The sequence below is a fragment of the Numida meleagris genome, chromosome 4 (genome assembly GCF_002078875.1).
Source record: "Numida meleagris isolate 19003 breed g44 Domestic line chromosome 4, NumMel1.0, whole genome shotgun sequence".
Classification (NCBI taxonomy): domain Eukaryota; kingdom Metazoa; phylum Chordata; class Aves; order Galliformes; family Numididae; genus Numida; species Numida meleagris.
Window position 1 is genome coordinate 1,442,484 of NC_034412.1, and position 24,603 is coordinate 1,467,086.

General features: G+C 40.9%; 1 protein-coding gene across 4 annotated transcripts in view; it reads left to right on the top strand.

Moving 5' to 3' along the window:
* The window catches only part of RSRC1 (arginine and serine rich coiled-coil 1), a 112,859-nt gene that overhangs the window by 9,669 nt on the left and 78,587 nt on the right, over window positions 1-24,603 (top strand). For 3 of the 4 annotated variants that reach the window (XM_021393569.1, XM_021393571.1, XM_021393570.1), the window contains one exon: window positions 20,040-20,210. The exons of the other annotated variant lie outside the window; for it this stretch is intronic. In XM_021393569.1, the coding sequence (XP_021249244.1) occupies window positions 20,040-20,210 (171 nt within the window). The remainder of the gene's footprint in view (window positions 1-20,039; window positions 20,211-24,603) is intronic. 4 annotated transcript variants of the gene reach the window in all.

A 24,603-nucleotide genomic window follows, 5' to 3' on the forward strand; every position in this document is an offset into this window, starting at 1 on the left:
CAAATTTGAAATGATTTTTTTTTTAAGAGGTGTGAAAAATCCTTCAAAAGCTATTATAGTGATGAGACAAGATTTGTCTTGAGAAATGTACAGAAAGGAGTGCTGAAGTCATGGTACAATTTTCATATGAATTTGGTGCCCATGATTCATTACATATTTTGCTTGGAATGAGGCAGCTTATTTTTGTATGTCACATTTAAAGGTAAGTACTGAAGAAAACACTCGAGTAAACTAGCTGATAAAAGGATTAGCTGTAACTCATCTGGTTCTTGTTAGGGTAGTAAAAGCGTGTTACCTGCTGAAGTATTCTTGTTGGTATCCTACCTCTGAATTGACAGTGGTGGGGAATAAAACCTACTGACCCACCAAGAAGGCAGCGACGTGAGGTGCCGCAATAAAGCCAAGCTCTTCTCTGTGCTGCTCTTATTTGTAGGGTTACTGTTGTGCTTCCCAAGTACCGCCTTCAGGACTTGAGCACCCGTGTTTCCCAATGTCAGCTGGGGCTGATGCTAGAAAACTACTTTCTTGTTGGAAGTTGAGATCCCTTACTTTGTATCTTGAAATCCCTGGATTTGTTTTCAGTGTAAGTCATGCAGATGTTGCAAACTGTCTGTCTCCTCCTTTCTCCCTCCAGTCCATCAAATGAAGATGGTTTGTTTTTCAAGGTAGTGAATGTGTTTGTAAGAAGTATATGTGTCTGTAGTGTAATTTTAGTAGCTTTTCTAACATAGATATTTAATTTGAATGAAATAGTCAAATACTGGGCTTTAATTTCAAAATTTAAGTTACAAAAAAATGTGGTCATCTCAACATATTTTTAAGACGTGTCACTTAACAAAATCTGAGTTGATATTCTGGGCTTTATTTCAGAAGATAAGAAAACTTGTGTGTAGTGTGACTGTTTTAGATGCGTTTTTTAGAGTCAAAAAAGTGGGTCTTCCTAGTAATGCTATAAATTTGAAGCTGTCCTACAGCAAGATAGTACAATGCAAATATGACTTAATAAGATCACAAACTGAATTTCAGCAAAACAACCAAGATTTACATTAAATTAGGAATTTTAAAACCGATTTAGTTTGTTTTACTGAGCATTTGCTTAATAACATTTTGCCTTCTTGCAATCTTTTTAAAGACAATAATTCGTCTGTGAAATGCAGGCACATCCTCGGTGGAAAAATTGAAAGCAACAGCTCACTTTCTGAAACCACACATAGAGTGATATAAAGAAATATTTCAGCTCTGCGAAATTTAATAAATCATCCCATTTCCTAATTTGATCATATTAGATGCTGATGTGGAAGAAGCATTTCAAATACCATCTCCTCATTAATATACATCAGTCTGGGGAATAGAATGGAATACTTATGCAGAGATGTCACAGTTACTGTTTCTTAGTTTACTAAGTGGAACAGGTTGATGTGATACCGGGTGCTATTTGTCAATGTCTTGCTAAAATGGTTTGGGTCGAGTTATGGAGTCCAGAAAGACAGCGGCTGATAAATCAAAAGTGGATTGAGTGGACAGGAGGCAGTGATTGATACTGTGACAGGATATGAAGAAAGGAATCTTGATACAAGCATGCATGATATTGAATATGAGAAGGAAAATGGCCCTGGAGTATGGATATTATTCAAGGAAATGAGAATAATAATATCATCTTGAAATTATTGCTGGGTGAAGATTAGGATAGTTCTTATTAGAATATTATGCTTCTCTGGAACGGAGAAACTTGCATTTCCTGTAACTTGTGTGTGGATAGAGGCTTGTTAATATTTTTAGTTTTCTCTACAGTTATTCTACAAGTTAATTGTATATGAAAATACGTCAGGACTTGGGATTTCAGTCTTTTAATTCATGTAGCTTTAAACCGATTTAACCAAAGGATGTTAACCTTTTTTTCCTTGACTTCATACAATTCTGTGGTTACAGAGCATTTCTCTATAATTGTCCTTAAATACGCAAGCTTGTTTTTACTGTCTGCCAAATGTTTTTGGCTTTTCTTGTTATTTTAAACTGAAGCATCCTGTCCTGAAATGCATAACAAAGTTCGACACGAGTGATGCAGTAACAGCTAGTACCTCTGTGGGTATCTATGAGATAATACAGTGTGAAGTGTAATCTTGTTTGTGAAATTGCTGTCTTTGGATGGTCAGTGAGGGAAGTGCTTGATCCGTGGCGTTTTGTGTCGCTGGGGGTGGGGACACGGTTACGTATTATTTCCTGAACTCTATTCCAAGCTAATTGATTTAGTTTGGAAATGTGTGCGTCTTATTGCAATCTGGGACTTGCTCCTTACAGGTAGCTTGGAATAGGGTCGGAGTTTGGTAGAAAAAGATAAATTGTTGCCTCCAGTTGCAGTGATCCTAGCAAAGAAAATGAGAATCGTCTTGCGTCCAACCCTCATGGTTTGTCTGAGTTCTTTCAGTTTTAGTGCGTGTAATTCCTGCTATTTAGAAAATAGGGTCCTCTGGCTATGCAGAGGAGAGCTAACTGAAAAGGGTGGATAACTAATGACAGTAACAACAAAGGGCTAACTAAAGAGGGTCAAATAACAAGAACAACAAAAATATTTCTGTATGCTCCCTCAGTTCTAATTAAATAACTGCACAGGTTTACGACTTGGGTGAACGGTGTAAATGGTTTAATTTGCTTTACTTGGTTTGTGATGCATGGGACTGATGGAATTACAAGATTCCTCCTCTATGCATTTTCTAGGTGTACTTTCAACACTGCTGCTTCAAACAGAAATACAATACTGGATGCTGCTTACCATGAAGTTAGAGATGCTTGTGTTGAGTTTGATCTGTGCTGAGAAGGTCATAGCTTCATTCAAACAATTGTTGCTGGGTGGGGCAAGCTGTCAGTTCTTGCTTTGTGTTGGTTGTTTACTCTGTGTATTTTACAGTGTGTCACTCTGTTGCAACAGGCTTAAGCCTTTTTCAGCTTTGGGTTTTTAGTACTGGCAGGAGTCAGTTGTCTTTTGCGTGAGGTTTCTTTTTCCTTTGACATTTAAAAAAAAAATATTTTAAAAATAAAATCTGAACAAATAAGTATTTTAGCAAAGAGACAATATTGCTCAGTGAAACGTTGTGCATGTAACTTCTGAAAGGTACAAATGGCATCACTGAAAGCTTTGGTATTTGCCTTACTGGGGATGGTGGATAGGAAGGGGTCTTTCCTTCTTCAGTTAGTCTCTTATTTTCCATGCGTTGTGTTTTTAGTGTGGTGGCATGAATGTGCCCTGGCCTTTCAGAGCTTACAGCTGATAGCAAGTGTTGGTTCAAGACATAATCTGTCCCGACCTGCCTTCAAAACTTCCTTTTAGCAGCACTCGAGTAGGTTATGCTGTAGAGTTTCAGGGGATAGTTTCCATTATGAACAACTTGGGGAAGAGTTTGCTAGTAACTGCATCAGCCTGAAAAGATAATAAAAAGATAATAAAGGCTCTTAGGAGAGGGGGAGATTAAAGGGATCTAGTTTTGAGGTAGATATTAATGCCAGTGGCAATGTGTGGTAGACGAGACAATGACAGGTAAAGGAAAAAAAGAATGGCTCAAGTAGTGGTCAAAGGTTATAATGTATATGAGATGGATTGCAGCTGCGTGAACCTAGAACCTTGATTTTTGTGATCAAGAACGTTGTGAAGCAAGACTATATTGAAATGTAATGTAGAAATGGGGTTTGAAGATGAGGTTGGATTGAGCCCAAGGGTAGATGCTGGTCTCTGTTCTGGGAGACAGGAAGGGCCTAGGGGAGAAAGTGGGGGTTTTCTGAACTCACTGTCTGGACATCAGCCGGTGTGAGTTATTGGCTGCTGGGAAGGACATTTAAGGAACTGAGAAGCAAAATTGTTGAGTAACGATAGCAGCAGTGACTTTGAGAGCAGGGAGTAAGGGCAAGACAGCTGTGAAAAAACAAGACTGGGCACAAATTGTCAGGCAGTGTTGAAAAGCTGTCTTAATCTACTGAAAGGCTTTTTCAACGTTACTGTCTTAGAAAATTCTTGGATCCATTTCCAACAAAGAAGCAGATGAAAGTCCTATAAGAAATCGAGCAGTGCTATCAAAATATTTCTCCTGAAGTGCTTCATTGCCTGCTAGTAACTACTGGAGTTGTTATTCTTTTACAGGTTTGATCTGCTGCCTATTATATTTTTCCTTCTCTCCTTGCTACGCCAACTGGCAGTGTCACATGCAACTAACTGCACAAACTCACGTCTGCAATCACGGGAGGGACCAGTGCCAGCATTGTGTGCATCTCTTCTCTTAGTGGATGGGTAGGGAAGGTTAGGAATCTTGGCTCTGTTAAAATGTATATTTAATTTAAAAATGGCAGCGTTTCTCGGATTGAACTTCAAACAAAGGCTTGAGGAAGGGCAGAACTAGTGGAATTTGGATTGGTTTTGTTCATGTGGTCTTGAGGTTTTTCTGTGGATGCTAATGTCAGATATTCCTTTTTTTCCAGTAATAAATCAACACCTGAAGTTTTCATTTAGGGTCTTACTCCATTGCAGGTTATATTGCCAGTGGTCTCTAAAACATAATTTTAGCTATAATAAGTTACTTAAAAAAAAAAAAAAATTAACAATTATTCTACACAGATGTAGTGGAAAAAGTACAGGGGTGAAGCAGTAGCATTCAAGATATCCTAGAGCAATAACCCACCAATGCACACATTACCAAGGTCTAATTGACCACTTTGGGAAATTAAACTTCATAAAGCAACGCCAGGGGCCCTAAAGTTATCAATAAGGGCAGATAGCTGCTAGTGACAGCTGCTTTGATGCCTTTCATTGGTGTATATATAAAAAAAAAAAAGCCTTAAACATATGAATTCAAACTGCTGTTCATTTAGAACTATTGAGTCAAACTGCATGAAAACTTCTTTTTTCTAAAGCAATCCTAGTGTTACCTTCATAGAATGTGTTCTTAATGTAGCTTCTGATTTTTCTAAGGCCTTTCATTCCTCCTTTTGGGAAAGGGTGTACTTGTGGGTTGCTTCCCCACCTTTTTAATGTGGGGGCAGTGGTTGTGCTTCAGTTTGCTGTTTGGGAAAAGATACTTAAGGAAGTATGAGAATGATTTGATTCTCCTTAGTGGAGAGTCGACTCTTTTCATTTTAGTTTATATTCTAAACTATTGCATATTTCTACTTTCTTTAATCCTCTTTTCCTCCATTACCACAACTCTGGCCATGAATCTATTCATTTTTGCCACAGAGATCGTGTTTCTAGAGGCTGCTATGCAAATCAACACTGAGCAGATGTCTTAAAGACGCATCGGTAACACAAGACCATCGCTGTCTGCACGAGTAAATTGCTGCTGTTTCCAGTGTTGGTTTCCAGAATACGATCATCAGCATGTGAAACGCAACATTTGTAGAATTTAATAGGAGCATTTTGCTGTGGATTCTTGCCTCTCTAATAACTGTATGGCAGGAGCAGTACCTAGGCTGTAAAAACACAGGTGAAATGCAGGCACTGCTGCCCAAAGTGTTCTGCTGCCCTTTTTATACGGGGCTCTGGGACCGTTCCTCTTGCTGGGGTTTTTCACAGTTACTCTGTAGCAGCAGAGTGCAGGTAGCTGTCAGTCCCTTCTATTCCAAAAATCCACTGTCCACTTTGTATCTTACCTGTCAACTGCGCCACAGATGGATATGCCAGAGCTGAGATTGTGTACAACCCCAGCTTTGCATCCATGTTCATCACAGTTTTAATGATGGATTACTCTTTTCCCCCATAGATTCCTTGCCATGTTTACTTTACGTATTAATAGATTGGTTACTGTAGTCTTTCTCAATTATTTTGGTATATTATGCTTGTGTTCTTTTTATTCAAGTTCCATGAAGAGTAGCTATAACAAGATTGTTGTTCTTAGAACCAGGCACCTTGGAGCAGGGGTCAGCAACTTTTGAAGTATGCTGTGCTGCTTGATGCTCTGCCTTTTTCAAACCGGCTGTTAAATATGTTGCTAGAAAAGTATCAAGCCCTGGGAGAAATTAATTGCCAAGGAGATATGGTGATGTTTAACCATAATGTCTTGCTTCTGTTTCTGGAGGTTGGTTGGGAGCTCCTTGGGAGCCAGGACCTGGGAACAAGCCTTGCTTGGGAGCTGCTCTCAGGGTGTTACAGTTCTTCTCTCTTGTCCAGGGTCTGGCTGGATTGCTCAGCTGTCTTCTGCTCAGCACATAGTGAAGTAGGACAGTAACTGCCACGTGCAGTGCTTGAAGTACGTTTGCATCAATGAATTTTATCCTATATAAATCAACTGTGCTTCAAGATCCAGATAGGCAGCTGGCTGTTCTTGTTGATGTTCTGACAAAAAGCATGGTTTGGAGGTGACTTCCATGCCAGATTAAGCTGATGCAAGGTGGGTACTCTGGCACTTTGCTGAGTGTCCCTTCGCTGTTTGGTATGTTGTTGCTTTTGCCCCCATCTGTGCATAGAGGCCAGTCAGCATGCAGAGCAAACAGCGTTCTGCCCTGCCTGTGTAGGGAACAGGAGAGCAGGGCAAGAGCTGTCCTTGTGAGAGCACTGGTTGGAGGAAGAGGCTCCAGCCTGGGGCGTTGAAGCTGGGGTCTGATGAGAACATCTTAAAGCAAAAGGGCCCTCAAACTGAGAAAGCTGCCGCTTCCTAAGGCACTGTGTCTCCCTGAAATGCAGGAGCACGAATACATATAGATGCTAATGCTTCATCTGGTTCTAATATGGGTTTATTGGTTTACTTCAGCTCCGTCAGAATCAGTGGCAAAGTTGCACTTGACTTCAGCAATTCCAGGTTTTCAATTCAGGTGTAATGTTGTAGGAAGAGAAAGGAAAAAAAGCATATTGCTGATTTCATGCATGTGTAGAGCCTTTGTCTTTTTGCTATCAAAGTGGAGCTGAAACAATTGCCTCGGCAAAATATTTTATTTATATTGAATATGTGACCACATAAGGAAAAATGTGAAAACTGTAGAGTAACTGGAGAAGGATGCTTTGAAGTATCGTGTCTATCTTTAAAAAGCAATTTTTAAAGTCTAGGAGAAGGAAAAAAAATCTACTATCTGTATCTTAATTCTGCTGTAACTCTAAATATTTTGGATGTACTATCGTAGAATTTTTTTGGCCTTAAGTTTTCTGCAAATTTGTATGTGCATACCTCAATACTGTGAAGGGCGTGCTTTCAATATCAAATTTCCTTGTCCATAAATATTGCTTTAAAAATATTCTTTAGCTGCAGTTTTTACAGGGTTATATCAGCTCCTAGTGAGGCAGACTGAAAACCTCTCCTTAACTTTAAGGAATTGTATCATGTTCAGCTTCAATGAATTGTTTTAATTCTTTTGTAATTCTGTACTGCTGATTCATGTTATAGAAATGGAGGCAAGGGCCATTGGATGTTTTTCAATAATTCATATTTTGCTAGGTACCTATTTTTCTTCTATAGTTTTTGCTTGTCTTCTATGGACACAGGCAGAGGTATGCGAAATTGTAATAGAATTTAAATTAGTCTGTGGCATAGCACTGAAAATCTGTTTCCAGCCTATATCAAAAAGGTATGCTGAAAGTTTTGCTGTTAGAGCTCTAAGCTTCTTGATTGGAGAATGGGTGTGGGGGGAAAAAAAATCCTTTTCCTATTTTTCTAGTATATAGTCTTATTGAAGTTCTTCCAAATTAGATTTTAAATGCCAATTAGGAGGTTGAATATACTAAAATAAAAGCAAATACAACCAAAATGGCCTCACCTTATGGCTAGTTAGGCTTTTTCTCTCAAAAGCGGAACCTTTGCTCTGAGCATGGCTTTGAGAAAGATATTCAGCTTAATGAACACATTAATTAGAACCATAACTATTTATAAGATAATTAGAAACGAAGCACGGTAAACTGGGCTTTTCCTGCAATTAATGGAGGATTAATTACTGGAGGTAATGAAGTGGATTTTTAAATGCATTAAGGTGAAGTACAGAGATGTGCAAGGCTTTGTGATAGTTGCATAATTATTCCAGGCTGTTTGAGCATAGCTCATATGAGATCGCTAATAAGCATCATTGCATCATTATGTATGCACTTAAAAAGACTTACCACCAAAATGACTGCCTAATTATTTCTAATTGGCAGGAGTCTGTGTAGTCATTGAGCTGTTTGTAGCCATTTTAAGGTTCATTTAACTATCCTTGGGGCCATGTGATAGATGGAAAAAAGCTTCAGCTACACGCTGGCCTTGGCTGGCGCCGTTAATCAATTTTGGTGGGCTTCGGTTTGAAATGCATTTGCTCATGCGGAGGTCAAAACCCGAAGTAGTCCAAGCAAAGTTTGGCTTTTTGATGCCACTTGACTGTATTCATTAGCAATTAGTAAAATAATTGTGTCTGTCACTATATTTGGATTTCCATATGACTTGGTATTCTTTCATCACTGTCCCTTCTTATAGCATATTAGCTTCACTGGAAACCAAATATTCTTCCAACAGACCCTTTTAGCAACTTCAGTGTAGTGGCATATGTTCCGATATACTACCTTTCTTCGTTCATTTGTTAGCTTAAACAGTGCAGTACATTTCAACACCATCATCTAATTTGCTCCCGATTGATTGCCGAGTGAAAGTTTCTACCCAAGGACAACATTTTAGGGCTTTTAAGGGTATCTCTGAGGAATTAGTCATTAAGCATTAGCAGAGGAAGCAAGAAGTAGTCCAATCGAATTCTGACGTTGACCAGAGTCTTGCAGTTAGGGGGCATCTATTTCCAGGACGTTGACAGCGACGTGGATTCAAGGACATCTTCTGCCAGAAGAAACGTGCGCAATAATCGCGCTCGTTTGAAAACGCGTCACTGCGTAAATGTTAGTGCACAGGTTCTGTCAATAATTGCGTTGGAAACGCGCGTATCGTTTGGAAATGACCTCCTCGATGCGCTGCAATTAGTATATAGTTATTTTATCTGACTCTTGTCAGATTTAACGTGACATCCCATTAGGTAAGTGTCTGTGAAAGTTCTCAATGAGCGCGTTGTCCTGTTAAATGTAATCATAACCATCTGTGGGGTGTTGTCAATGGACATAAGCCATTCCCGCAGCTTAAGAAAACACTGGTGAGCAAATTGTAGGCTAATAAAATAAAGGTCAGCTTTACCACTTTTGTTGCAGAAAACGTGGTCCTAGTAATTTAATGTTCAAACATAATTTAAAAAAAAAAATTCTTCTGGCTAAACAGTAAGATTGATTGAAAACAGTTATTCACTGGAACAAAAGGCAAAAAATTGTCATTTACTCATGAGTGTTAGTTCGGATGACAGACGTTAAAGTGAGGGAACTGTGGTAGCATAACCAAAGTGTAAACCAATCTTTACGGAAAGCTGCTGAATTATTTAACGTTCTATTCAATTGTTTTACTGTTGAGACTTCTATAATGGTAATTTGGCAGAGGTCACTTCTGCAAACAAATATCCGAGACAGAAAAAAATTAATAAAGTGCAAATAGCGTTTCTTACTGCTGCTTCTTAGGAATTGAGTTTTATTAAGTCCTATCAAGTGTGTGGTAATGGAAATGCTGCTCCCAGGTAATCAGAACTACTACTAAGAAATAAATGTTAGCATGGAGCAGCAGTTTTAATCTGCCTTAGAATTCTCTGTTTGTATATATGGAGAATTCTGATGTTAATAGGAGCTGTAACTGCTGATATGTTTTTCTTTGATACAGTATAGCAGTGTAGTGGGAATCAGGTGAGTAGAGCTACGATTTTAATATAAAACTGCTTACAATTAAGATTTTGAACCACCATTTATGTAATTACCAAATTACATCGTCTGGTCTGTGTTCAGTTTGGGGTTCTGAGTGGGCCCCATTGCCAGGTTAGCTTCATCAGGTCTCTTCCCATACTCAGTTTCTCCTCCCTGAGGACACAAGGTCCTTTCTGCTGTCCTATTGGGATTCACTTGGGAAGATCAGCGTGAAGTGCATGGGGCTCTGCTTGAGTTGGGCTGTCAGGACCCTGCAGGGTGGAATGGTGACCTGCCTGAGTCAGCCCTCCTGTTCCCCTGGGCTCTCCTCTGTTTTCATGGGGTTGTCTTTTCAGGGGGCACTTGAATTGGCGTGGATTCAGAGTAAATGTGGTCTGGAGCATTGGTTTTGTATTTTGAAGAACAAAATGTTCACTGAGTTGTGATTAGTTCATAAGTTCCTATCTCGTCTTTTGACAAAGCAGCAGATTTGCTAGCTAAAAGTCATTCATCTTTTGTGAACTTCTTAATGCAATGTAATTTAACAGTTGTGGTTAAGGTGCTTCGTCCTGTAACAAAAATGTGACACACACTTGAGATTTGTTCCATTGTGGCAGCTGAGGACTGCAAACCAGGAAAACATGTGGGGAGAGGACTTTCAGTCAAGCTTTCATCTTTTTTTTTTTTGTATATTTTAGAATGCACATCACAGAAGAGTATCACAAACTTAATTTCATTTAGAGCTGTTTCTCTTCTAACGTGAGCTTTGAGAATATATCTGGGACCTCTGGCTCTCTTACTGTACTAAAGAAGAGAAAACTTAATATTTTTCGAGTAAATGGGTGTTCAGAAGCAGTTGGTGCAAATACAGAGTTCCAGCCCAGCTCTGAAAGGAGTGCTGGAAGCAGGAGGGCTGCAGCTCCGCCAGCAGCATGGGCAAGCCCTGGGTGTTCTGCTGGGAGCCTCAGCAGAGCCTGGCGGAGGTCTGAGTTAGGGAGTATTCCCAGCTTCAGCTACATTAAAAAGGTGAAATGGTCTAAATAATAGAATGAAGGCTTGCCCTTATTTCAGAACATAACTTACAGTAAGCTGATAGGATCACGAGATTGGTACATCTTCTCAAAGCAGAGCTTGGTAACCAATGTTGGCAATTGCACTCTTAGTATGCTGCAGCCATGAAGTACGGTAGATGGCTAGAGATGATGCCACCTCATCAGAGGAGTGGCCATGTCTTCATTGCCTGTGGTTAGCCAGCATGTCCTTCCTCTGCTGTCATAGGAAGGTACTGGGCAGGGGTCACGCTCATAGCGTGCTGTGTGCACAGCGAGGTGTGTTCAAAATGGAATTGGCCCCCCAAGACTCTGTAGCTTGATAGCAGGAAACAATGGGGGGGCATGAAAAAAATAGAGTTGGAGAGACATGAAAAACTTGCAACAGTAAAAACAAATGTCTGCCAGCACTGCAAACCGCGGGCGGTAGTGTTGTCACCGTAGGGACGGGGACATTAGTGACTGCTGGAGCAGCGTTTGAAGGTGACACACAAGTTTTCCTTGCTTAGTACAGTGGTAGCCTAGTGTGTTCTACTGCCTTCCAGTTCTTAACTCTTGTGGTGTTCCCTTTCCATGCTCCCTTCCCCTCCTTCCATGCGGTGATGCTCGTATTCGGCACCTTGCAGTGCAGCCGCTGGGAGAAGGGCTGAGGCTTTTGAGGGTCACATCGAGCAGAGCTGGCTCCTTTAGAGCTGCCTTGGTAACTGCATGATCTTAGCAGCGTGGTGGAAATAACATATCTTACGTTTAATTCCTGCTTTTATGTTTCAAAATTAAGATGAATGTAGTACCACCTAGTTGCTGTTGCAGACTTCTTGCAGATTGAGGCTGGCTGTGCAGCGCTGGCTTGCAGTGGTCACAATTTTGCTGTGGTTTTCTGAGATCTTTTGTTTTGTAACAAGAGAAAAGAAAGGCGTAGAAGAATATTCCGTAGTAAGTCTTCTAGATTCTCTTTTAACACAAGATTTGTACTGAAAACACCTTTTTATTGATTGTTATTACACCTTTAAGTTGATAGCAAGTAACTTGTGATGAGTATCATCAGTTGGTCGGAAGAGTCGTTAATACATTTTGAGATGTATTAATCAAGCAGTTTCATTACTTCATGATTTTCGTAAGCCATCCAGATTTTGTTTTTTCACCCTTGGATACATTGTCTTATTTCACAATCTGTTGTGTAACAGTTGAAGCTTCTATGATGAAAACACTTTCTCTTTGGGATACTATGTGGCATTTTTGAGGCTTTCTTTCCTTTCTTGGGCTTTTTAATGAGTCATTAGAGCTGGGGCTTGGGAAAGACACAACAGGGTTATCGGTGGCGACCTCCACTAACTACCCTGAGCTGCCTGTATGCTTCTCGGCTGTGTGTTCTTCATCAGCCTCCAGCAAATACGCCGGGCTCTGTGCAGAAAGGAGAACACTAAACAAAGACAGGAGCGTGCTCTCCCGCATCCACGTTGCGCTTGTAGAACACAAAGTACCGACGCAAGGTGCATTTAACATGCATTTGAATTAGAAACTAATCTTTGCATATGTAAATGCGGATTGAAAAAAGTACTAAAGCTGCTTATGCGGTGTTTGTAAAACGTTTTGCCGACGTGGGATACTGTGTTTTTGTTTTTCTCCTGCTTCAGGAGTTTCTAAAACCTTTTTATGAGTTACATTCTGGAGACCGGATCCTATATTAAAATTATGGCTGTTTTCATTAAGTATAAGATTTTTCTAATGTGAGGGGAAAAAGACGGTATTTAAACATCTTGTATGTTTAACATGCCTTTATATGGTAAAAAAGGATAGGTGAAATATCGCCTATTTTTTTAATTATATACACGTATATGTAATTTTTTACAGCTCACAAAACCTTTAGTGCCTGGTTGTCAGTGAGGTAAAGAGAGACCTTTCCATTGCCTGAGCTGCGGGCAGTGCAGTGCTTCATCCTGGTGGCGGTTGGGGCCGTGGGCACACAGCCTTCTTGGTTGTGGTGGTTTGTGGCTGTGCGAATGGCATCCTGTTGTTGGGTGATTTTAGGCATCTGGTCAGGTGATTTCATCCAGCTGTCTCATATCTGCGTGGCTATGAGGATACATATTCATGTAATAAATATCTTTAAGCTCAAGCCACGATCGAGGCCTCAATCTCAGATGTTTTACAATCGCAAGAAATGAAATAGTGGTGTTGTCAGAGGCAGAAGAGTTGAACTTACCTGTGACTAATTTGGGCTTTCCAGGGGCACCAGGAAAGTGAAGAAGTCGTCCTCACCCTTACATTCCTTTGCTCTTTAACATAAATTGGCCAACGCCTCAGATATTATAACAATAATTACCTGGATGGGGGTTCCATCTGGAAAATGAATTGGAACTATTTTCATTGCTTTGCGATACAACCAGATCTTCCTGTCGTGGCAGAAGCAGTCACTAACGCCTGCGTGATGGAGGAACAAAGAACTCTGTGCACTTGGGGGGCTGGGAGGGGGGGTCCTGAGAGGAACTGGGCCCTCATTCCTTAAAATGTATTCCAGCTGTATTGAGAATAGTACAAGCGCATCTGCGTGTATTGAATGAATTAATTACAAAATGTGATGGATTTACTTGCTAATGGAATGTTGTCTTACTAATCCATGTAGAATTCAAGTTTCGCCGTACATTTCTTTAAAAGAGTGTGTTTTTTAAAAAGGGGAAGCGTCCGTTTCTTCAGACTGCCTAATCCTGCAGGAAAGGAACTTTATCTGCAGCCTCAGCAGTGGCAGTTCTGGAATGGGTGAGAGGAGCAGGGAGTGCCCCTGTGCTCCTATCTCTGCGTGGCAGACTGACAGCTGTGTTCATTTTGCCTCACCCGGAGGGTGAGCAGCTCTTATGCGCTTGCACAGACTGAAGATGACCTGGGTATTCTCAACTGATTTGTGGTGCTTTTATTTTTGGTTAACCGATTAGCGGAATACTTCTTATCAAACTCAATTTTGCTTTTCCATGGAAGTGTATATATAGTTCATATACAACTGGCTATTTTTGTAGGTGTGTGGTTTTTATGCACTTGAGGCGTAGAACTTCCGGACTGCTTTGAATGGGGAAAGATGGGCGTTGGCAGGGGGGGGTGGATTTTTATTTAGCTGATTTTATTTAATAGCCAGGGCAGTGCACTACCTCCCACTCCTTAATTATTTTATTACCCAGAGACTATTAGAAATAAATGCTAGGTTTTCGTAGAGAAAATGAGATGGTGATCTGAATATGGGGTTAAAAAAACAAGTCCCGTTTTGAAGCATCCTCCAGGTAAGAGAAATTCACTTTGTGAAAAAAGAGTTGCGTTCTTCAACTGAGTTTCCTATCTTGAGATGGAATCTCTGCAAAGAGAGGTAGTTTTGAGTCTCCCTGAAGCTTAGCAAGGGGAATGAATGAGGAACACGTTTTGCCTGAAGGGAGATGAGGATGCTCAGCTCCTTGGAGCAGTTGTGTTGCAGGCCTGTGCAGGGAGGGAATCCCTTCCTGTGCTGCTAATGGAGTGGAACAGTTTGCAGCTCCAGTAGATCTGTGGGAGCTGTTCACACAGCTGTTCTCCCTCCCCAGATCCCTTGCAGCACACTTCATTACACGTCCCTTGGCCGCAGCTGCTCCCATAGCCCTGCCTCTGCATAAGAAGCCTGGTGGAAAAATAGCGTGAGTCGTTTTGTGCGGGACGCAGAAATACTGTGTAGCTGCAGCGCTGCTGTTGGTTTATGTGCTGCCACATGTGCAGCGTGTGTCTGGCCTGCTCGAGCAGATCACACGTGTGCCCGAAGGGAAGTGCTCCTCACTGAGCTGCTAGTGCAGGGAGCGAGCTCCAGTGGCACGTGGGCTGGTGTTGCTGGCTTTGTTAGGGCTCTGTGCATCACGCCAACATGAGCTAGTGCTTGCGTTGCTGATGTTTAATCTATGGTCTATATTTCTGGTCTTCCAGGTGGCATTCAGTGAAGCCTGCTTTCTGCTGTTAGCTTTGCTTTGGAGGCTCTTGCCGGCACGCTGTGAACGCTGAGAGGGCTGTGCTCGGCTTTCCCCTCTTCTCCCTTAGGCGAGGAATTCTGTCCAAAGCACACAAGAAGCGAGCCTGAGCCATCGAGTGCTGACAGAAAAGCTCAGTCGGCTCCAGAAAGCCATATAAAGTTACTTGTTTTCCACCTGGTTGCTGATTCCCAACACCTCTGCAGTGCGGTGGGCACGCACTGACCTCGGGGTGCGCAGCTGGTGCCGCTCCTGTGTCTTTGGGGTGGCCAGGGGTCGTGGAAGGGAGTACGTCCCACTCTCCTTTGGGACTGAGAGCAGGAGCCCAGGAGGTGCAGTCAGAAGGGCAAGACTGGTAACAAAGGGGTGGCTTGAGAATAACCAAACCCAGCAGCAGTGTCTTTTCTGCCTGCTCTGCTGTCCTGCTGCATTTATGCGCTCCTCATGCCAAGATTTCAGTAACTGCTTTGTTTGTTTGTTTTTAATTACAGTTTACTGGAAGCTTGAGTGTAATTTCCTCAAATGTTTAATTATGTAATTAACGTGATTTATGGGTGGAGAACTGTTTATTACTGAAGTAAGTTGATGCCTGTATCTGGTGAATCCATTTTCTCCGTTCTGCAGACCGTGTTCTTGGTTCTCTATTGCTGCTTATATTTCATCTTGCCTGTCTCCAGCACAGTGGATGATATTGTTACTATCTTTAATACCTCTATTTTCTCTTACTGATTGTCTAAACAGCTGGCTTGAAGCAATGTCTCTTTCCTCTTAGTGCCAGTCTCCCGTCAGACTTAAAAGCTGACCCTCTGCTTATGCATGTTTTCATCTTTCATTCACTTTAACAATAAATAAACCATATTATCCTATACGTTATCATTACCGTATGGCCTATATTTAACTTCCTTAAATGCATTTTTAAATTGCAAACAAAATAAAGACCGGGACTACTTTACAGAGCTATCCATACTCAAATTAAAAATGAAGTGTTACTAACTTCCACACTTTGAGCAACTGCAGCTGATGCTTGAAATCCTTGTAGGTTAGGTTCCCCAAGAACCTGCGCTGTTTATTTTTTTTCTTGTTTGTGACTTTGAGTTAAACAAGAAAATTTCTCTTAATGTGCTTTGTAAGAGATCATGTCATTCTGCTGCAATGAGCTGTGTTTGCGCTGCGTCTTTATTACCAATGTGACTGTCCGGGTGTGATGCAATGCAGTTGTTCCATTGTTCTTTCCCAGGCTTCTGATATATTGCTAAAATCTTAAAAAGGCGTGAATTTGTTGGGCTTTGTTTGTGGTTATTGAGCTACTGATAAGCTCATAAGAGTTATGCCAGCTGAGAGAGATGTAGAAGAGTCCCAGTGAAGCCCTTGACATCTCAGAAACTTGGGAGCTGTGATTGTTATTTGCTAAGAAAATTGTTCTCCCCACCAAGAAAACCTTACTTCCAGTGCAGGAATGCTCTTTTTTTTTTGTTTGAGCTTTCCTGTATTTGCATTCTAATTCCTCCATTTAAGAAGTCTGCTTTGGTGGCTGCTTTCAGATTGCAGTGTTTTGCAAAGATTAGATTGTAGCTATAAGATACAGCTCAATGCTTTAGTGCAATATAATTGGGGAAATACTAAACGACACTGACCTCATTTCCTTTAGAACAATGAAAATTAATAGTTTCACGTTTTATTAGGCTGATATTCCAGATGTAGTGTACATTTAATTAAGTGTAGTTTCCTTTTGGTTATGGTATGTGTATCTGCTTTTTGTCGCAAATTCTTTCTAGTTTTACAGTTTTCCACATGTTTTCTTTCACCATTTATGATTTTTTCAAAGCGGAGCTATAAGGATTTAAATCACTTTAGCATGCAGCAAAACAGTTCCCATTCAAACAATAAACGCCATTTTAAAAAGCCTTTAGATCTTCCGTCACTTCATAAATATAAATGTATAAAAACATTATGCAGTTGTAGTGCCCACCTGCTAATTAAATGCAGATTTCCTCAAACTTGTTTTAAAATCTGCTTATTTGTTTCAACTCTGTCTCTGTTCGGAATACATATGGCCCTTGTGAAACTAATTATGCTCACGGAGCAGCTGTTAAATTTAGTGCAACTAATTTTATCCAATATTTTACATTTTAATTGATTACCTGTGAAGAAATTAGCAAATTAACACTTATCGTGCAGTAACAGAACGGGCTTTTATGGATACTTTCAATTTTTACAAGTGGACGAAGTGTTGATGGAATAAAGACGTTTCGTAGGATTTTAGATAGGAAAGTTATTGGCGAGCCTTGATTATCTGGTGCGAGAATTTCGGGATACCGAGTGATGCCAAGCATCTGTGTGTTCTGCAAGTTAGACATGAAAAGCAGATTGGAAAGTAATAGCTTTTCACAGAATTTTGGTAACATATGGGCTTATCTGGATCTAAGAACCCTTTGAAGATCTTTGAACTTGCCTAAATGACTTAACCTTTGGCATGGCGGGTGGGTGTTCTGGGTGCTGGGGGAGGGGCTGTGCTGCCAGCCTACTTCCCACTTTTTTTTTTATTTAAATCTTCCAATAGCTGTGTAATTTGAACGCTTTCCAACTTTAATAATTGGGATTATTGAAAGAAAATCAACAGCAATAGAACAGAGATTGGCATTTTCCTCTTGATCTGCAGACTTTCTGCTTGTTTACGGAGGACATCTTGGCACAGGTGATGTGTAGCTCTGTGCTGTGAAGTTACAGCTTGCTTTCCCTTTCTGTACGTGTTGCAGGGTATTGCAGTATTAGTTCACAGCAGCGTGCAGGTGAATTCATTCATGCTGCAAATGGAAAAGCGCTGCAACTTGTTAGGCGCAGAGTAACAACCTCAGCGTGCTCAAATTTTCACTTTATGAAATCGTTTTCTGCTGCTAAGAGCTTATGGAGTGTTTTGAACTTATTACAGGGCCTAGAAGTTTGCATGAAGCTTTCTTAAAACAAATGTTGTGGGATTTGGGGCTCTTGGTAGCATCCCACTGATAGTCTTACACCTCCCTCCCTGCGGGGCTGGGACAGGGAGCACAAACTGGATCAGCTGTTTCTTGTAACTGCTATACTCAAAGCATAAAGAATGACTATTAATCGCTCCAGGTTAATTAATTTTATGGATACAGAAGGTTGCAAATGAAAGAACAGGGACAGATTCTGTAAAGAAAACGCTCATCCCTTTGTTGTGCTGCTAGAAGTGTTCGGTGCAAATCTACATTTACAAATTTGGTGCGACAAATCTATTTCTAATTTCTGAGAGCTGTTTTTCTGCATGGGAATCACACCTGCTGTTTGTTCTACGTGGCCAGGTGAGAGAACAGAATTCTGGAATTGGAGCATCCAGCTAATCTAAACTGAATTGCTGTTATTTGCAAAACGAAGGTGAGAAAACAAGTTCAGACGTGAGCTGAGGAAGTAAGCGTCTTCAGCAAGAGGTGTTGTAGGTTCCTCAGTTATTTGTTTGAAGGACTGTACTCTTAAATAAGGAGAGGCGTTTTGTCAAATAACATTGACGTGTGTTCCTGCAGGGCTTTTTGTGCTCTGCGTACCTGCACACGCTGATTCTGACTTTGCATCTTGCCTGCGGAGCTCTTGGAAGCCGTGGTACCATCCAAGTGATCTCATCCATGGGACTGTGGGCTGTGGAAATGAAACCCAAGTAGATCCACTACTTGGGATGCTCTTTTAGGTCAAAACTTCCTCTGTCTGGGACCCGAAGAGTGGATGGATGCTTTTTAATTTGTGATGACATAATAAAAATCCATCTCGAGACGGAAAATATACCACTTACTTAAGTGGTAATTCGATCTATTGTATTAGTGCTAATACTGTGACTAATAATAGAAGATATAGTGTTGCGAGAGATGCCATCTGCTGAATGAAACCTAAAACGGAGGTTCTGACCCCTGGTGCTAGTCTGAAAGGCACGATGGCAAGAGTAGGTACGTTAACCCCAGCGTGCTGGACACATTCCAGACTCAATAACAGCATTCTTCCTCAATTTGATTTATAGCTTCATCTGGAGGTAGTATTTTCTTTTGCTTGTTCCATTGTTGAGTTTTATTAAACAGTTGTTGCCTTCAAAATTGAGTGATCTCTTGTATGTGATTTTGCTTTTAAAGGCCTTTGGAGTTCTGCAGTCCAAAAGGTGCTAAATAATTCTCATCGAGGTTTATGAAATGCCCTTCTCTCCCCCCAGCCCTCTCAGTATTTAATGAAACTTTTCAATGAGGTGCCATCAGAACCTTTATGGGGATGGGTGTTGTACTGGGAACTAGTGGGAACTCGCATTGCTGTTTTTGTGTTTAGCTGCTTGTGTACTGTCAGCAGAGATCATAGAATCATAGAATCATAGAATGGCTTGGGTTGAAAAGGACCTCAAAGATCATAAAGTCTCAACCCCCCTGCCAAGTGCAGGGTCGCCAACCACTAGACCAGGCTGCCCAGAGTCATGTCCAGCCTGGCCTTGAATGCCTTGATGTATTGATTGATGATAAATTATAAATTAGAAAATCATCTAGAAAATTGGGAATCGTGAAAGGTTCTCTTGGATACACATAGAAACAGTTACATCCTAATAGCACTTGATCTTTTTTCATTTAAGTATATCAGTAACAATGCAGGTTCATTACAGATGAATGGGAGCACAGGAGGTCCTGGAACCACCTGAGAACTTGCAGCCAAGAACAGAGGACTGTGTGTGCACAAACCCCTGCACCTGTATGCACTTCCTTGCCCTATTGGACCTGTAGGGTTGGCCTATGCATAGATGCTCTGCAAAATGTGTTTCAAATGTAGAGTTGATATTAAAAAGTGTGTACATATCAGCGCTGAAGGCTAATGCTAGGGCACTGTAAATGTCACTTCTGTTTTTGCTTTTGCTGGAACATTGCTATTAGTAGTAAAGTATTTAATATGTAAGTACAAGCACTTATTAGCGTCCGTAAATTCTTTGATTATTTGCTAAGATAAATTGAACAGAGTGTAAAAAAAAATTCACTGTTTATTTTTCATCCTTTCTTTCTCCAACAGCCCTAAAGACTACATTGTTAATACCTAATTACTTTGTTCATGCATTAATGCTATCTATTGTGGTTTAATTTATGTTACGTTCTTCCTTTAGAGTAGAAGCAATGCTTTCTTATTCACTTTTGCTTTTGAGAAATGGGCAGGATTTCACTTAAAGATCTAAATCACTAAATGATTTGAACATGTGTTCCAAATAGTTGGACTAGATGACAAATCTAACACACAGTGAGTGCCAAAAATGTGCAGTTGCTAAACTTTAATATTATGGATTTTGTGTAGATCGCGCTCAAGACCTCGTCAACGTTCTTATAGTCGAAGTAGTGAAAGATCCAGTCATAGGAGGACTCATAGTGGGTCACGCGAAAGAGAGCGGCGTAAAGGCAGAGAGAAAGAAAAAGTAAAAGAGAAAGGCAAAGGCAAAGAGAAGGAGATGTGTGGCGCGAAGCTTGGGTAAGTGAAATGACAAATAATGCAGCTCTGATAAAAATGGAATGATTTGTGCTGTTTTACCCAGTTTATTTTGTATAATATATGCTATTTATATTAGAAAAGAAAATTATTAAAACTCTTTGGATCATATGATTCTTAATATTTTAAAATTCTGGAGCGTGGCATCATATTAAACAAAAAAACAGTTGAATTTACAATTCTTTTTTCCCTTGCTTTGCAAATATGCTAAGTAGCTTTTCTTCGACAGATTAATGTAACTCCTTTTCTGAAGCATCCTAATCACAAGGAAAAAAAAAATGAAGAGTACTGGAGTATGACTATTATTTCTTATGAAAAAGTTCTTTTCACTGCATGGTGTGTTCCCCCCCTGCACTTGTGTGTTGACAGAATTTTCTGCTGGGCTTCATTTGTAGCTCCAAGTGTAGTTTCAGTATATGTGCTTGCTATGGTTGAATGATGGACTGCCTTTCAAAACACACTGTCAACATAATTTTCACTTGAAATGACTGAGATTGTTAATCTTGTTTTCTCAGATTTCAGAGCAGGCAGTTTATGTAATTACCTCTGTGTTATACATCTCCATCTCCTACAACTTTTAGTGGAATGTTTATCTTTTCTCTATTTATGTGATTGGTTTTAAAATGGAAGACTGGTATATTGAACCTCCTTCTTGAATCTCTCTTTGGTGCTTCCCCACTGTCACTAAAAGGGAATTTCTCCAACAGCGCCCGCTGCCAGCATTCATGGAGACAGCTTGCAATTACCTGCTTGGTTTTACAGCCTGGCGACGCTGGTTGCTTAGACCCTCACATATGGTTCCTCCTTGCTCTGGGTTATGTCACTGTTTATGTAAATAATCATGTAATTTAGTTATTTACATGTTTTTTTTTCTTATTTGTAGTACGTACATTGCTGGGAACTTCGAAGATGGGGTCCTCCATGCTGTTCAAGGGCTACTTTCCTAATTTTACTGAACCACACGGGGTATTCGCTCCGAGGCGGTGAGGCCCCAGCACTGCTGCCCAGAGCTGTGGGTCCCTCATTGCTGCAGTGCTGGGGGCCAGGGCCACGGGGGTTGTCCCTGCCCACGGCAGGGGGTGAGGCTGGGGGGGATTTAAGGTCCCTTCCGACCCAAACCCGTCTGTGGTTTTGTCATTCATCAGTTACTCTTGCAGATGTTGTCAGCAGTCAGTAGGATTCAGTGTAAACGTTGTGGAGCCTCAGATATTTGCAGCGTGTCTGAAGCTTTTTCTGTTTACCTGAAGTCTGGATGTGCTTGGTACTTCTGGAAGACTTGAGGAGAAGCCTGGATGTTGCATCCAAAATTGCTTTTTAATGAAGTAGGTTGTAGGGCTCTGAACGGGGAAGGAATCTACTCTGAGCACAATACATTTGGTGCATGAGAGGTTTCTGGACTTTATGTGGAAGCACGTCTTAAATCATGCTGCAATATATTGCAGACCTTTATTAGCATACCGCCCGACTTTGTCCTTTTATTGCAAGGATCAATATCAGATAGCAGTAGGAAGAACTCAGAAGTGCCCGGATTTTGTTGGAAGCAAACGACTTACCTTTGTGTTTTGGTAACTTAGAAAATTGCTTATGCTACGTTTGAAAACAAAATGCCTCGTTTGGGATGCATCCAAGGTAGTTAGGACAAAGAGTACAAGCTGATTATAGAAACATTCTGTGACATCAGTCCATCTTCACCCGAGCCCAGGGACTGACCAGTGGGCTTTGTGTGGGAATTTCTTACTCGGAGCATTATTAGGCTACAAGATGAAATGTACCCAGGATGATATTGATATGAGCTATACTTTATAAACTTTTTGGGGGGCGGGATGAGAGGAAGGGGAGTGTGTTTCAATTCAATCAAATAGTGATCAAAGTGTATCTATCCAGACAATATGGATCTGAGGAGCTTTTTTCCTTTAGTTATTTGTCATTCTGAAGATTTAGGCAATATCAGCATCACGTTGTTTGTTAAAGGTTTTGCAAAGCAACGTATTTAGAAGCACAGAGAATGCAGAGCTCTTTGAGTCAACTGCTATTTGCTGTTACTGCAGAAATATTATAGTTCTGCTTTTGTGGGAGACTTTCTCACGTTTCCTAAGCTCTGAGCTTTCTTCCTCTTTTTTCATTTATTTATGTGTTTATTTTTTTCCTGGCTGAACAGTGTGGGAAGGAAAAGACCTCCTTGGCCAGGAAAGCTCACCTGTCCTTCCTTGTTCATAGATGTGTAGGAAGGAGGGTGATGATGCAAACTCAGTGAACACTTTGCCTTTGTAAATCTGTCAGTTTCTGTCATGTTATCTTCATTTTCCTGCAGCAGAAATGAGATTCAATTGTGCATTTGTTTTCTCTGGATGCTAACTTCTGAAGAAAGCACCACGGCACGGTCTTTTGTTGTCTGATGGCTTTAAAGCCATTTGCAGTTGGCTGTGGTCAGCTAAAGGTAGCGAGTTGGCTTTCCTCTGTGGGCTTTTTTTTGTTTTGTTTTGAGGGCATATGTTATAATTTAAGGTTTTTGTCTTGCAGTGGTGTCAGATGTCCCCTTGTGGGTATGGCTACAATTAGGACTCTTATTATAGCTCTCCTCCGGAGCTGTCTTACCAGGTCCGGTGGCTGCTGCTGCTCCCCGTGGCTCCACACCTGGCTGCCTGGCCTGGGAGCTCCCTGTTCACCCCACTGACTCAGTGCTGGGGCAGACAAGCAAACACCACAATGTTCTGCTCTGTAAGACTCTTCTGTAGAGCTTTTCTAGAAATTCCAACAACGGGGGACTCTTTTTAGAGGGAAAAAATAGGCCTCCATACTTGGCATAGATTCCTGCAGGTACTCCATGTGAAGGAACCAGATATAGCTTCCAATTTAAATTCATGTGTGTTTGGGATGTATTTACTGGAAAATAGCTGCTTTCAATATCATGAAGATCTTTTACTTCTGAATGTTTCCAAAGATGCTTGCTGTGATCGAAGAAACCAGGCTTCAGGAAGTATCCCCTGTGCTTTCACGTCCCATGGATGCTGGGATGTTTGCATGTGTCTCTGTCACAGTGCTGTGTGCCTTCTTACCTTATACATGAGGTGAAATCTCAAAATTGAGAGTTTTATTTTGTTCTTAGGCTTGTCGACACCGTGCATTATGCAATATAAGCAGCCATACATTTGGGACTTGACTGTTTCTCTAAAGTAGAGGGTCAAAATGTAGGTTTTGCACTTATTATGGAGAAGATGTTCTTATTTTTTCATGGCTCATGTAAATGCTAAGGATAACTTAATTTTCAGCAAGTTATTGTGTATTTTTGTAGGCATGGGGGGGGGAAGGGTTTGTGGCTTTTATATTTAAATCGGGCAACCTTAGGTTTTTCCAAAGTAGGCCTTGTCTTCACAGGAAAAATGCAGACAAGTTTCCAGAGTAGAAGAGAGTCTGCCACAGCAAGGCAGTTGTCGTCCCTCCGGCACGCTTCAGTAGAGGTGAGCACTGAACTTTGTTCATGCTGGCTGAGTGTCAGCTGTGTTGTGGAGACGGGCTCTGTTACCATCGGAGCAAACCAGCTGAACTCTTTTGTTCTTGCACTCTGAAATGTTTTGACGGATATACTATTTGTTCAGCCATCGTGGAGAGAGACTGTGGTAACAGCTGCTTTGAGTTAAGGTTGGGAAGCTCATGTGCAGCATCTGACAGTGCTTGGCTGAAACCAAAAAATGATGGGGGTGAGAGAGGTGTATCACGCTTGGAAATAATTTTGTGCTCGCTCACAAGGTAAAGCAATGCAAATTCAAAAATCATTCCACCGGCATACCCTAAATATTAATAAACAATGAGATGATCCATCTTTCAGATGATCAGGATTCTTTAATTTCCAGTGAGGACTGTGTAAAATGAAGCTGAAGACAAGCAGGCAGCAAGAAATGTTCCCAAGCAGCTATCCAACTGCTGCAATGCTGTTTATTTTCCTTCAGTTTTACAAGTATTCTGAACTAATCAGTGTGCTTTTGTCTCCTAATCCCATAGCAGTAGTTTGAACTGTATTCCTTTTGCCTGGAAAGGTATTAAATAAACCAAGAAATGGTATGGTTTTTGCTGAGTAACTGTTGCCAGCATTTCTGAAGCAAAAGCACTGGCCTGGCCCTGCAGCCTTTTCTATTCATCCAGTCTCCTAGGCCAAGTTTAAAATTGTATTTTTCTGTTTGAAATAACAATGTTGTTCTCTAGTTACGACCCATGACAACAGTAGTGATATCGTGCACGTTATTGCTCCAGGCTGTTCCTACATTCTAGAGCTCAGCCATTGCTGGTGCTTTGTGCTTAACACGGGCATTGGTGGCTTTCCTGGTCTCGTTGAAGTTTTAGTGACAAGTGCTGTTCTGAGATGTTACCACACCTCTGT